At 36.9% G+C, this 13,339-nt stretch overlaps 1 protein-coding gene across 2 annotated transcripts in view; it reads right to left on the reverse strand.

The window, feature by feature from the left end:
- Window positions 1–13,339, reverse strand: part of LOC107590404 (protein kinase C beta type-like) — a 127,315-nt gene that overhangs the window by 26,447 nt on the left and 87,529 nt on the right. For both annotated transcript variants that reach the window (XM_016279135.1, XM_016279134.1), the window contains exons 11-15: window positions 11,049–11,140; window positions 6,734–6,796; window positions 5,625–5,763; window positions 4,820–4,900; window positions 4,204–4,311 (exon numbers count right to left, since the gene is read on the reverse strand). In XM_016279135.1, the coding sequence (XP_016134621.1) occupies window positions 4,204–4,311; window positions 4,820–4,900; window positions 5,625–5,763; window positions 6,734–6,796; window positions 11,049–11,140 (483 nt within the window). The remainder of the gene's footprint in view (window positions 1–4,203; window positions 4,312–4,819; window positions 4,901–5,624; window positions 5,764–6,733; window positions 6,797–11,048; window positions 11,141–13,339) is intronic.

Consider the following 13,339-nt stretch of genomic DNA (forward strand, 5'->3'; position numbering starts at 1 on the left):
TACCTGGAAATTGAACTCATGGCATTGGTGTTGCTACGACGTTCTCTACTGTTTGAGGTAGTTTTTGACTTTTATTCATCAAGCATGGATTAAAATGATCAAAAGTTACAGTACACATATAATATTGTCTATATTATGATATAATGTTACAAAAGATTTCAAATAAATGCTGTTTTTTTTTACTTTCATCAACGAATCCTGACAAGTTTGTCAGAAATGTCATTGTTTCCACAAAAATATTAAGAACAAACTGTTTTCAACATTGCTAAGAAGAAGAAATGTTTCTTAAGTATCAAATCAGCATATAAGAATGATTTCTGAAGGATCACGTGACACTGAAGACTGGAGTAATGACTGCTGAGAATTCACAAGAATAAATTACATTTTAAAATACATTAAAATAGAAAGCGGTTCTTTTGAATTGTAACAATATTACAGTTTTTATTGTATTTTTGATCAAATAAATACAGCCTTAATTAGTATCAGAGACTTCTTTAAAAAACAATAAAACATTCTTACCGACCCCAAACTTTATAGTGTATACCATGGTAATAAATGACCACCAAATTAATTTACCATGGCATTTACATATTATTTAAAGACATGGTTCCTTGTCTAAAAAAAACCATGGTACATTTTTGTAAACAGTATTTTTAGGCATTACGACTACATTTATAATGCCCAAAAATGCTGTCTAGGTGGGCAGCTCACAAGGTTTTGAGACACAGCCATGAAATTATTGTGCATCAATATATACATCATGTCTTGCAGAGTATTTAATACACTCACTGTGCTGTTCTCTGCAATCTGTCGATGTAAGTGTCACAAATGAATATTCCCTCAGCTGATGTTCTGAGCATAAAAGCCTATATCCCCTCAAACTAAAACCCCAGGCTCTACAGAAGCGAAGGGGAGGATTTTCTTTTGCTTTTTTTATGGCAGAATAGGGCATCAACATTTTGATTACGACAGGTTCAATTTATCCATCTGTCCTCTGAAAGTCACAAGGCCAGACTAAATTAGTCATTCAATTACTGTGCTGGAAGAACGATTGCTCCGCTTGGTTAAGGGAAATATCTCATTTATACTGCATGGCTCCATTGTAGCTTTCTCGGCAGGGCGGGCGGCAGCACCCCTCGCTTAAAGCTGCGCTTGTCCAAACTTACAGGATTTTCCAATCTGTCTTAAATGTCAAGGATTCATTTAGTATTCCTGCTCTATTTTTGGAGATTGTTGGGGAGAGAGGCCTCCAGGATCTGACACACTTGCTGCACTGCAGAATTAAACTATTAGAGAAGTTCTGCAAGCACTTACAGCAGATCTTATGAAGGAGAGAGTAGAGAGGGAGACTAAACTCATCAAGACAATGAGCTCTGCAGACAGACTGAGGAGAAGACAAGAGGCAGGATAAGTCAAAGAAGAAAAATCGACAAGCAGAAAGGACGAGGGTTGTGCGGAGCATCTATATCTATGTAGGAAAATAGACTGAAAACAAAAGGATGGAGAAAAGAGAGGCAGGAGGGAGAACAGAGGGAGGAGAGGAGGGGGGCTTTTGTTTATCAGGCTTTACCCAGCAGCATGCTACATTTTCATGAAGCCAGTCAAAGAGGGGTAGCATTCAGATTCTAAACACAGAGGGTCGATTCATTATTTAATGTTCACATTAGCATTAATGTATTAGTGCGCAGGTCCCTCTGGAGACACCTGCTCTCACATCTCTCTTTCCACTTTATATTCCAAAACTTGTCCTCCCAATACCAAAGATTTCCATTGTCCTAACTTAAACAAAAATGGGTCAGCAGGCAGCATGCTAGGTAGAAGATCATCAAAGCCCAGCGAAAACTGACTTTGGTGAATCACACGTCAAAGTCACATATCACCCCAAAATAAAATGGGAAAAAGTCAAATAAAATTATGCTTTACATAAAATTTCTATGCATTGTGACAATTTATTTTTCATTTTATTTTCATGCCAATTTAGCATTTTTATTGTACATTTTTATTACTGTAGTCATCCTCTGTAATACTGGTAATTACACGTATAACGTCGTAATGGTTTAGCACAATTTTATGCAGCACAACAAATACTACCATGATGTATAAACAATTTATATTTTAAATAATGCATTTTTTTTTCATTATGTAAACTTGGGTAATAAAACAATGCAATTAAATGTTTTTTTTTTTGCATCATGGTAATGCAAACAGGGAAACTGAAAATAATGCCACAATGCAAAAGAAAATCTTAATGGTCCCCCCCAAAATATTAAACATTTATTTAAAAAGAAAAATAAATGTTTGAAAATGAAAATAATAATGCAATGCAAAATCTATATTTTTATTGATTCATTACTATTTTTATTATTATTATTGCATTACTGTATTGACAACTGTGAAAATGTAAATAAAGGTCTTAACGGTCATAAAAAAATAGATATGTTGCATTTTCTTATTTATTTTTATTTTTGGGTGGGGCGAAATATGGCCCAGGCAAGTTGACAGGTGAGATTCCCCCAAATAACAGATGTCATGTCCCAACCACCGTAAGAATGTACCCACGCACATGCCTGGCTTTCATTCTTCTACAAAACTCTTTTCTCCTTTTCTCAGCAGCCATATGCTCCACCCTGGCACCGCAGTGACAAGTAGAAAGAACAGAAACTTGTAAAGAATAAGCAAATAGGAGAGAGCTCCCTTTCGAGCACTTTTTAGGGAATGCGTTATACTATTGACTAAGATGCCCCGTCATTCTGCGGCTTTTGTCTTGTTTTGCTGGGGCAAAAACAAACAAACAAACAATAAAAAACATTCATATCCATTCAAAACCAGCCTAGCCATGCTCCAGTAAAAGCTGGCAACTAACAGAGCTGAGCTCCTGGGTCCTGCACACAGCCAGGAGTCATTGGCATTCCAATTAAGTGCTGTCTAAGGCTGTATGTTTGTGTGCTTTTATCTGCAGGAGAGAAGATCTCTCAAATAAAGAATAAGATCATGTGTACTCGCTGCTTCACCTGCCAGCACTCGAGTCTGAAGCAGCACTGGCCTCCTAATAACAAAGACAGAGTGAATGGAAGATAGCGATGGAGAGACAGACAGAACTGGCGATTTTTGAGAAGGCCGTGAAGTGATTATTGATAGGATAGGTCAGAGGCTGTGGTATTTTTCAAAACTGCTGAGAGCAAACTGCAATGACCACTGCTGCTATAAAAAAGTAATTCATAATGCATCGCATGAGGTCATATAATAACTGTACTTTTTTCATTCAAAGCCACTTACAGTATGTGAACTGCCGAGACAGTCACCTTGAAACAACATCAGTACTTTCTCAGGGACACAATGATGAGATGGACTGTATCTGCACCTTTCCGGGCCATTAGTCACTCTGAACTGAATTTGATACTTTGGGTTACCTCAGGTCAAGTGGACAAGGTGTGACTTGTTAGCATGAGCCTGCTGGTAGGTGTTGTAACTACACCATTTTTCTGCATCGTTCTCCACTGACGATCATTTAAAAGAAGGCATGTATTCTGATCAAATAAAATTAATGCAATTCCTAATGGTAATGAGAAATTGTTAAATAAAAAGTCATTTAAATAATTTACACTAAAGTTTAAAAGTTTCAGTTGGTAGGATTTTTTTATGTTTTTGAAAGAAGTCACTTTTACTTACCAATGATGCATTTATTTGATCAAAATACAGTAAATATGTTATAACAATTTAAAATAAATATTTTCTATGTTGATTTATTTGAAAATGTAATTTATTCCTGTGATGCAAAGCTGAATGTTCAGCAGTCAGTACTCCAGTCTTCAGTGTCACATGATCCTTCAGAAATCATTCTAATATGCTGATTTGATGATCAAGAAGAATGTCTTATTATTGTCAATGTGGAAAACACTTGTCTTTAATTTTTTTCATTGGAAACCACGATACATTTTTTTCAAGTTCAACAGCATTTACTTGAAATAGAAATATTTTTGTAATGTTATACATATCAGTACTGTCACTTTACTGTCATTAATGCATCCTTGTTGAAAACAAATCTGAAAACACAAATCTTACTGCCACAAAATTGTGAACAGTAGTAAATAATAATAATCATCATCATCATCATCATAACCAAATTGTGTTTGTCATGTCCTTGCAGTGTGAGACAGGATGCTGGATACTGTTTCAGGAATGTGATGTATACTGGCTGCTCACCCCTTTGCAGATGGCCACAGCTTCCTTGGACATGGATTTAGGATAGGACACATGGTGCTCCATGATGGACTGAAACAGCTCATCCTCATCCTCGCCATCAAATGGGGGCTTTGGAAAGAGATATAGAGAGAAGAGACAGAGAAGATGAGAGGACAATGCTGTTTGGTCCACAACAATAACATGGATTATATCTCATTTGCTTGCAATTTTCCCATTTGTGTCCCTTTAACATAGGAAATTTGAAAGTCATCAACATAAAAATGCCTTTCAAGTCTTGTTTGTTTAGCGGAGACTAGAAAAGAGAATTACGACATCCTTTTGTCATGACAGCTCAGCAGTAGCAGTCTCCGCTGGAAACAATTCAGACTTTTTTTCTCCAGCGTTCAAAGCTTGACTTGTTTCAGAACAATTCATAAATAATTGACTGAGCCCGATAGGCATGAAATACTTGCCGTTAGTCTCGGGAGATTTGCAGAACATAATTAATAAAAACTGACCTTGAGATAGCAAGAGGTGATTTACTGCAAGCAGCAGAGAGGAAATGAAACAGAGCGAATGAGAGAAGGCACAAACCCCTGACTTGGGCCTTCTTGATCTGGGTTATAATGATTCTTACCTGCCCAGCCAGCATCTCATAGAGCAGAACTCCAAAAGCCCACCAGTCCACTGACTTCCCATAAGGCTGGTAAGCAATGATCTGAAACAGACACACTCCGAGTGTAAGGCGTAAAAAACAATTACAAATGGGTGGCACTCCAAGGACAACAATAAATATTAATATCAATCCCGCCGTGCACTCTGTCAAGAGTTTCAGAAGTGTTTATGGGGTTTTCAAAATGTGTTACAATGAGTTTTATTTACTGTAAAGTGTCTTGAAACAAGCAGCTTAAGCTTTGAGGACTTGAGGAACTCAAATCCCTTCACTCTTACAGCATGTTGTGCCTTGGATTAGGAGTGTGTTGTTGACATGAATCCATCTCTAGCTCATGCTGCTGGTGTTACACTTGGAGCAGTACCATCTGGTGTTCGGTGAGATGAACGTGCGATATCTAATTAAGGTAACTCTCTACTGCATGACGCTGCCTCTGGGTAACAAACCCATTTTCTCCAATACGAGCTCATGATGTATATGAGATGGCAATACAATGGTTATTACTGAATGGATGACTTTTAATAAAACAATATTTATGTTCTATGTTATGTAGAACTGAATTGAGTTTGTTTCCTAGAAACAACACTGTACAAATTTGTAAGGTTAGATGAACTTAAATTAGTCTATGTGGGTATGTGTTAGACCAAGTAGTGAAAGCCCTGGTAGATGTGCAATTGTCCACGAATCACACACACATGAAATATGTAGGCCATTGGCTCTTTTTTGTCATCAAACACTTGGGCACTCAGAACCCTTTTTGAGCACTCACCTCAGGGGCGATGTAGTCAGGGGTCCCACAGAAGGTCTTGGTGGTGATTCCATCAAGCATGTTCTCCTTGCACATGCCAAAGTCAGCTATTTTGATATGACCCTCCATGTCCAACATGACATTATCCAACTTTAGATCTCTGATGTACAAAGATGTGAGAGGAGTCAGTGGAGAACACAAACAAGCAAGAACGTCTAGGTTACTTGTGTAACCCTCGTTCCCTGAAGGAGGGAACGGAGACGTTACGTCAGTGACTGACGAATTGGGATCTCGCCCGAGAGCCCAATCACCTTCGAGTGTTAACTAAACAAGCCAATGACAGTTGGCGTGCGTGCTTCGCCACGCGTGTTAACATTAGTTAACTATATTAGATAACATGAACAATATTTATACAGCATTTATTAATCTTAGTTAATATTAAATCCAACATTTACCAAAACATTATTAAAATGGTTAAAGTTGTATTTGTTAACATTATTTAATGCACTGAACTAACAAAAACAAAGTTTTTATTAACTAACATTAATGAATGTTAAAGGCGGTAAAAATATATTGTTACTTGTTAGTTCATGCTAGTTAATGCATTAGCTAATGTTAACAAACAAGATCTTATCGTCAAGTATAATTCATTCAAAAATTAATTATATTCTATTACTCTCACCTCCATGCCACGCCGAATTGAGGCAGTATTAAAGTAAAAGGAGCCCCTACCAAGTATTGAGTACATGTACAGTAAATGAACGTACTTTCCAGAAGGCCAACAATTCACTAAAAATGTTTTTTTATTGGTCTTATGAAGTATTCTAATTTGTTGAGATAGTGAATTGGTGGGCTTAATCACACTTTTAATCACAATTAAAAGAACCAAAGACTTAAACTACTTCAGTCGGTGTGCATTGAATTTATTTAATACACGAGTTTCACAATTTGAGTTGAATTACTGAAATAAATGAACTTTTCCACGACATTCTAATTTATTGAGATGCACCTGTATCTCAGCACCTCTAAAGACCCTTGTGGTGGCCATATTGAACAGTCAATTGTTATCAGGAAGACTCTTCTCACTTCTATGTGTGATTGACGTGTGTTGCTGTCTGGGCTTCACTCACCTGTATATAATACCCTTCACATGCAGAAAGAACAGGCCTATGGCGATTTCTGCAGCATAGAACCTAAACACACACACACACACACACATCCGAATCAATATGAAAATCTGAGCACAGGAGATGAATCTGTTTAGTTGGTTTTCTTGGACAATCTTCATGGCCAGAAGTCTGGGCCAGGTGGTCATTACCAAAAAATAAACTGTCTTATCAGTCTGTCGACTGTCCAATCAGTCCTGAGACATCTGTCTAATAAATAATATAACAGTCTGATAAAGGTGTGTTTTCTGCTGAGAACCTGGAAACTGGAGCTCTGCCCTCAGAAAAGACATAAGAGAGATAAAGCAAACCAGATATCTGTTATTAATACAAGCATGCAGTAATCTCTTATTTATAAGGTGGTGTGTTTGTCTGTCCTATATTTTTGAGTAACATTTGAAGAGAATTCGCATTCGTGTTCAGTGACTAATGCAGCTGGGGGTGGAGCAGGAAACAGGCCTCACTACAAAGTCAGACTATGTCAAAAGATAACTTCTTTTTCCAGGCCACAGCGGCAACCAGCATCTGGCTATCACTACTCAGAGAGAGAGAGACAGACAGACAGAGAGAAAGATAGAGGTGATTTCACTAAACATTTGCAACACTTTCACATAAAGAGTTTCAGCACAAAATGTTCACTAACAATCAGGCACTAACGACAACAGTGTAACAGTGCTGTATATCAATTACTTCCCTCTCATTCTTTTCAAACATGCTTCCTTTCTTTGGAGATCTCTAAATGCCACCTAAAGATATCAGTTATCAATTTATTAATAAAAAAATTGTTTAATAAAAATTATTAATGCATTCTTTATTTTACTGTTACATTTTACATTGTAAGCATGAATTATATAAAGAGGTCAAAATGGCAAGTGATATATTCAATTTTTAATACATTAAAGTTTTGTTACACTAAACATTTTAAATAAACAGCTGTAAATACATATATTTGCCAATTTTATTATGATTACTGTAATTGTTACATTCAACTAAACTTTAAACATTTTTAATGCACAGTTGTAAACGTCTATTTATTTGTAAATCTTAAGTGGCTACTTTTATAATAATTACTGTATTTTGTTACATACAACTACCCTTGAAACATTTTAAATAAACAGCTGTTAATACATCTTTATTTGTCCGTTTTAAAAGTGAATAATTTAATTTTAATTAGTGTAATTATGTTGTTACATTCAACTACATTTTAAAACATTAAATAGTTTTAAACTGAAAATAACTTAATTGACATTATTTCTTGAATTTTCATTAATTTTTAAGCAGTATTCACAAAATTCCATACATTTCTATGTAAATCAGGTTCATACTTTGAGCTTCATTTACAAAACTCAGCAACTGTCTGCCACATTTAACACTGTGTTATTACCATCTGTGCTAATAGTCACTAAATGGCTTTTCATTTAAGACGAGACGTTTGTGTACATTTTGTGCAAAGCAAATGATGGTTATATATCCATATACTGAGAGAATAAGGGAGGAGGTGCAAAGTAACAAGAAAATAGTCATTGTATCTTAGAATCTCATTATACCATAATATAGGGCTGCAACTAACGATTATTTTAATAATCGATTAATCTGTCGGTTATTTTTTTCGATTAATCGATGAATCGGATAAAAACCAAAAAAGCAAGAAAAGCATTCATTTCCAACCCTTTATTCAAAAACAGAACTAAAACCTTTAGAAAGTGCACAAACATTTTGCTCCTTGAACATCCCTGAGCTGTTATAATAATAATAATAAAATAAAATAAAAATGGACTTACACAAAAAACATACACACGTATGCTTTACATCTGCCAAATATATAGACTTTTTTTTTTTAAATAAAGTGCCACCTGAGCTGCCAGAACAATAAATAATTTATAAAAAATAAAAACAATACAAATCAGAAAATTTAACAGGATTTGTTTGAATGTCAGAACTTGTTCTTTACACTACACTGCAGACGCACACACTCGCAGACGCACACACCATAATACAAGCAAATAAACGCAAACACTGTGTTCCATAACCATTGTGGGCTTTGGCATCTGGAAACCTGGATCTATCCATTACCAACAGTGACAAAGTGCTCCAACTGCTCCACGTACTCCTCCCTGTCATTGAGCACTCATAATCACCCTGACCTTTGAACTGCACTGAGCTCCATACCCAACACAATGACAACGCTGCTCTCCTATGCAGAGACAGGTTAATTCTTTATGATAAAGGGCAGACAGCAAGCTGAAAGCAGAGCAAATAGGGATGAAGCTTGTTAGATGTGGAGACAGAGCGTGGTTCTGAGAGGAGATTACGGCAAATGTCAGCTCAGTCATCTACTGCCAAAGAGCCGCCCATACTGAGATCACCCTCAAACGTCTGTCTATTTGCTGATGGTTCTTTCTTCAAATTATTTACAGGGTGGTTCACAGGAATTTCAGCATGAATGTGATCGCTTTAAATGAACTCAGGCATTACATAGTCACTTGTAACATGCTTTGTGAATGCAAAATGCTCAGGGTTCACTCTATTAGTAAGAGAACAACTCTACTTTTACTAATATTTTAAACGCAAAAAAATAGAGTTTTATTTACTTGAGTAGGGGCATGCGATATTGACAAAAATTATGTCTTGATATTTTTGGGAATTGCTGACAACAATTACTAGACAATATTTTGCTGAGTTAGTTTTTGTGCTGGTTCCTTGACTGGTTTAGGCCTGTAGTGGACAACTGACTCCTGAACAAAAATCAAGAAAATACACGCATTTAAACGACTGATTCATTCAGGAACGAAGCAAGTGACTGTCTTTATGAATGAGTCATTGAACCATTCACTAACCCAATTTGTTAAAAATGCAGATTCATTCAGGAATGAAACGCCATTGAGAGAGACACACAACGGTTCTTCTGTGGGTTTGTTTAGAAGCATTTATGTTGGCAAAATAGAACAAAACTGACAATATTGTGTCTAAAATTGAATAACAATATTATCGTCTAGTTTAATAAACTGTTGTATTAAATCAATATCATGTTGTGCTGATATTTGGTAAAAACAGCACTCTTGTTTGTGATTTTGCTCAACTATATCATATGAAATAAATATAAGACAAAAATTCACACAGGGCATTTTTGCTCCCATATCTTGAATTTGGGGTCATTTTCACTGTACAGTGAAATCGTGTACTACTTTGTTTTTCGTTTTTGGAAAGAGAGTGACATAGTTGATAATCATTCATGATATAAATAACTATTATGATATTATAGACAAAACCTCTTAAACACCCCTATGTAAGAGGACAAACAAGCTTTCTATATCTCCTCTTATTCATCTGCCTCAACTAAAAATCTCATTAAACAACAGGGAGGAGAAATGAATAGATAAAGTCCAGCAGGGAAGACATTCTTGTAGGCCAAAAACACAGAAATGAGTTAGCATTTTAGCACTTCCAGGTCCAAATCTATTTATGTTTAAATGCCTGAAGTAAAGTCTATGGTCTGTGGCTAGGCTACAAAATTTATCATGATGAACAAAACATTTAATAATCAAGAAGTGCTTGGTTGGTCTACAAAAATATGACATCACTGCAGCACTCTATCGAGCTGCAGAAATACAGCTAAAAAGAAAAAAAGAGTGAAAGAGAAAGTCAGAGATGGGGGAAGCAGGTTGACCTGGCCTTCGTACACCTAATTATAAATTATGCTGAGTAGACACCTCGTATCTCCAAAAGGAGGGCACTGAGGAAGAGGAAGAGAAGGAGCGGCAGCAGCAAGAGTGGGTCAAACTACTTTGAGGTCACTTTGAAGTGACAACACCGCACAGCAGGAAACACTTTCTGCCCTATGAATGTCCCTCCTTTCCACCCATCATCCAATTGGGCAATAACAAGGAGAGCACCTGTTCATTCTACAGAGTGTGATAGCTGGATGAGTTCAACCACATTCGCATTCCACTAACTGACACGCATTGGTGAGCTCATCATGAACTAATCAATGTGCTCATCGATGAACTAATCGGTGAGCTCAAGGTGAAATAATCAGCTAGCTGATTGAAAAGCTCATCAGTGAGTTCACAGCTGTGAACAAGTTCTTTGAAGTCAACAGTTAACATTGGGGAACACATCAACTGAACATCATCTGGTGCATAATCGACTCAAAGGAATCATCGGTCAGTAACATTAGCCATTCATCTGATTTTGAATTGATGAATCTGAAAATGCCACATCTTTGCAGTGTGGCCAATTAATGGCGCTATGCAGAGAGAAAGATGAGAGCTGTACTCACACAGCATGGGGTTCCTTAAACTTGCCGACCTGCTGGATATGATACATGAGATCCCCACCACTGATGTATTCCATGACAAAGTACAGGCGGTCCTGTAGATACACAGAGACAGCAGGGTAAGAGACAAACACAGGACAGTCGAGAAAAGATGACCGAGAGTAAGACGGTTGAAGCCTCTTGCGAACACAGAGCTGTTCTAGAAGTTTAGTCAAGTTTATTACTTGGGGTCAAGTGAGAGTCAAAATAAACTTTAGAATAAAATAGTATGGAATAGTAGATTTTGGTACCAATTCGATTATGGTTTCTTAACGATTCCTTTAGTACAATAGAACACAGTTCTTGGTTAATTTTGAATTGGACATGAAAGTAATTTACGGTAATTCAGCAACTGCAGAGCGTTCTATTTGTGGTTGACTAAAAATAATCTGTCATAAGAGTAATTCACCCAGGAACTGGATTTAACATTTCACTGAATGTTTTTGATTTTCTAAAAAGAATCGGCTTATGGGAGTCATTCATTTGGGAACTGGATGGAATTTGTTATGCTGTATATTTTTGATTTACTAAAAAGAATAATCTCATTTGGAACTGGACAATGCTGGGCACATCATTTATTTTTGATTCATTAAAAAAGTACTGGCGTATAAGATTCATTTACTCAGGAATTGGATTAAACTGTTTGCACTGAATGCTTTTGATGCACTAAAGAGAAGTGGGAATTAGACAGAATTAGTCATGTTATATGTTTCTGATTCACTGGGGGGGGGGGCATTCAGTAATCTTATAGACATGCTGTATACTTTTGATTTAATATAATAGATTCCATCGGGCATGTTGTATATTTTTGGTTCATTAAAAAAGAATCAGCTCAAAGGAGTCATTCATTTGGGAATTTGACAGAATTTGTTTCAGTGAAAGAAAAAAATCAGGAAACAGACAACTATATACAGTGGGGCAAAAAAGTATTTAGTCAGCCACCAATTGTGCAAGTTCTCCCACTTAAAAAGATGAGAGAGGCCTGTAATTTTCATCATAGGTATACCTCAACTATGAGAGACAAAATGAGAAAAAAAAAATCCAGAAAATCACATTGTAGGATTTTTAAAGAATTTATTTGCAAATTATGGTGGAAAATAAGTATTTGGTCAATAACAAAATTTCATCTCAATACTTTGTTATATACCCTTTGGTGGCAATGACAGAGGTCAAACGTTTGCTGTAAGTCTTCACAAGGTTTTCACACACGGTTGCTGGTATTTTGGCCCATTCCTCCATCCAGATCTCCTCTAGAGCAGTAATGTTTTGGGGCTGCCGCTGGGCAACACGGATTTTCAACTCCCGCCAAAGATTTTCTATGGGGTTGAGATCGGGAGACTGGCTAGGCCACTCCAGCACCATGAAATGCTTCTTACGAAGCCACTCCTTCGTTGCCCGGGCGGTGTGTTTGGGATCATTGTCATGCTGAAAGACCCAGCCACGTTTAATCTTCAATGCCCTTGCTGATGGAAGGAGGTTTTCACTCAAAATCTCACGATACATGGCCCCATTCATTCTTTCGTTTACACGGATCAGTCGTCCTGGTCCCTTTGCAGAAAAACAGCCCCAAAGCATGATGTTTCCACCCCCATGCTTCACAGTAGGTATGGTGTTCTTTGGATGCAACTCAGCATTCTTTCTCCTCCAAACACGACAAGTTGAGTTTTTACCAAAAAGTTATATTTTGGTTTCATCTGACCATATGACATTCTCCCAATCCTCTTCTGGATCATCCAAATGCTCTCCAGCAAACTTCAGACGGGCCTGGACATGTACTGGCTTAAGCAGGGGGACACGTCTGGCACTGCAGGATTTGAGTCCCTGGCAGCGCAGTGTGTTACTGATGTAGCCTTTGTTACTTTGGTCTCTTTGGAGGGAGTTGAAAATCCGTGTTGCCCAGCGACAGCCCCAAAACATTACTGCTCTAGAGGAGATCTGCATGGAGGAATGGGCCAAAATACCAGCAACAGTGTGTGAAAACCTTGTGAAGACTTACAGAAAACGTTTGACCTCTGTCATTGCCAACAAAGGGTATATAACAAAGTATTGAGATGAAATTTTATTACTGACCAAATACTTATTTTCCACCATAATTTGCAAATAAATTTTTTAAAAATCCTACAATGTGATTTTCTGGATTTTTTTTCTCATTTTGTCTCTCATAGTTGAGGTATACCTATGATGAAAATTACAGGCCTCTCTCATCTTTTTAAGTGGGAGAACTTGCACAATTGGTGGCTGACTAAATACTTTTT

Source organism: Sinocyclocheilus grahami, unplaced genomic scaffold (assembly GCF_001515645.1).
Source record: "Sinocyclocheilus grahami isolate Dianchi unplaced genomic scaffold, SAMN03320097.WGS_v1.1 scaffold127.1, whole genome shotgun sequence".
NCBI classification, from domain to species: Eukaryota; Metazoa; Chordata; class Actinopteri; order Cypriniformes; family Cyprinidae; genus Sinocyclocheilus; species Sinocyclocheilus grahami.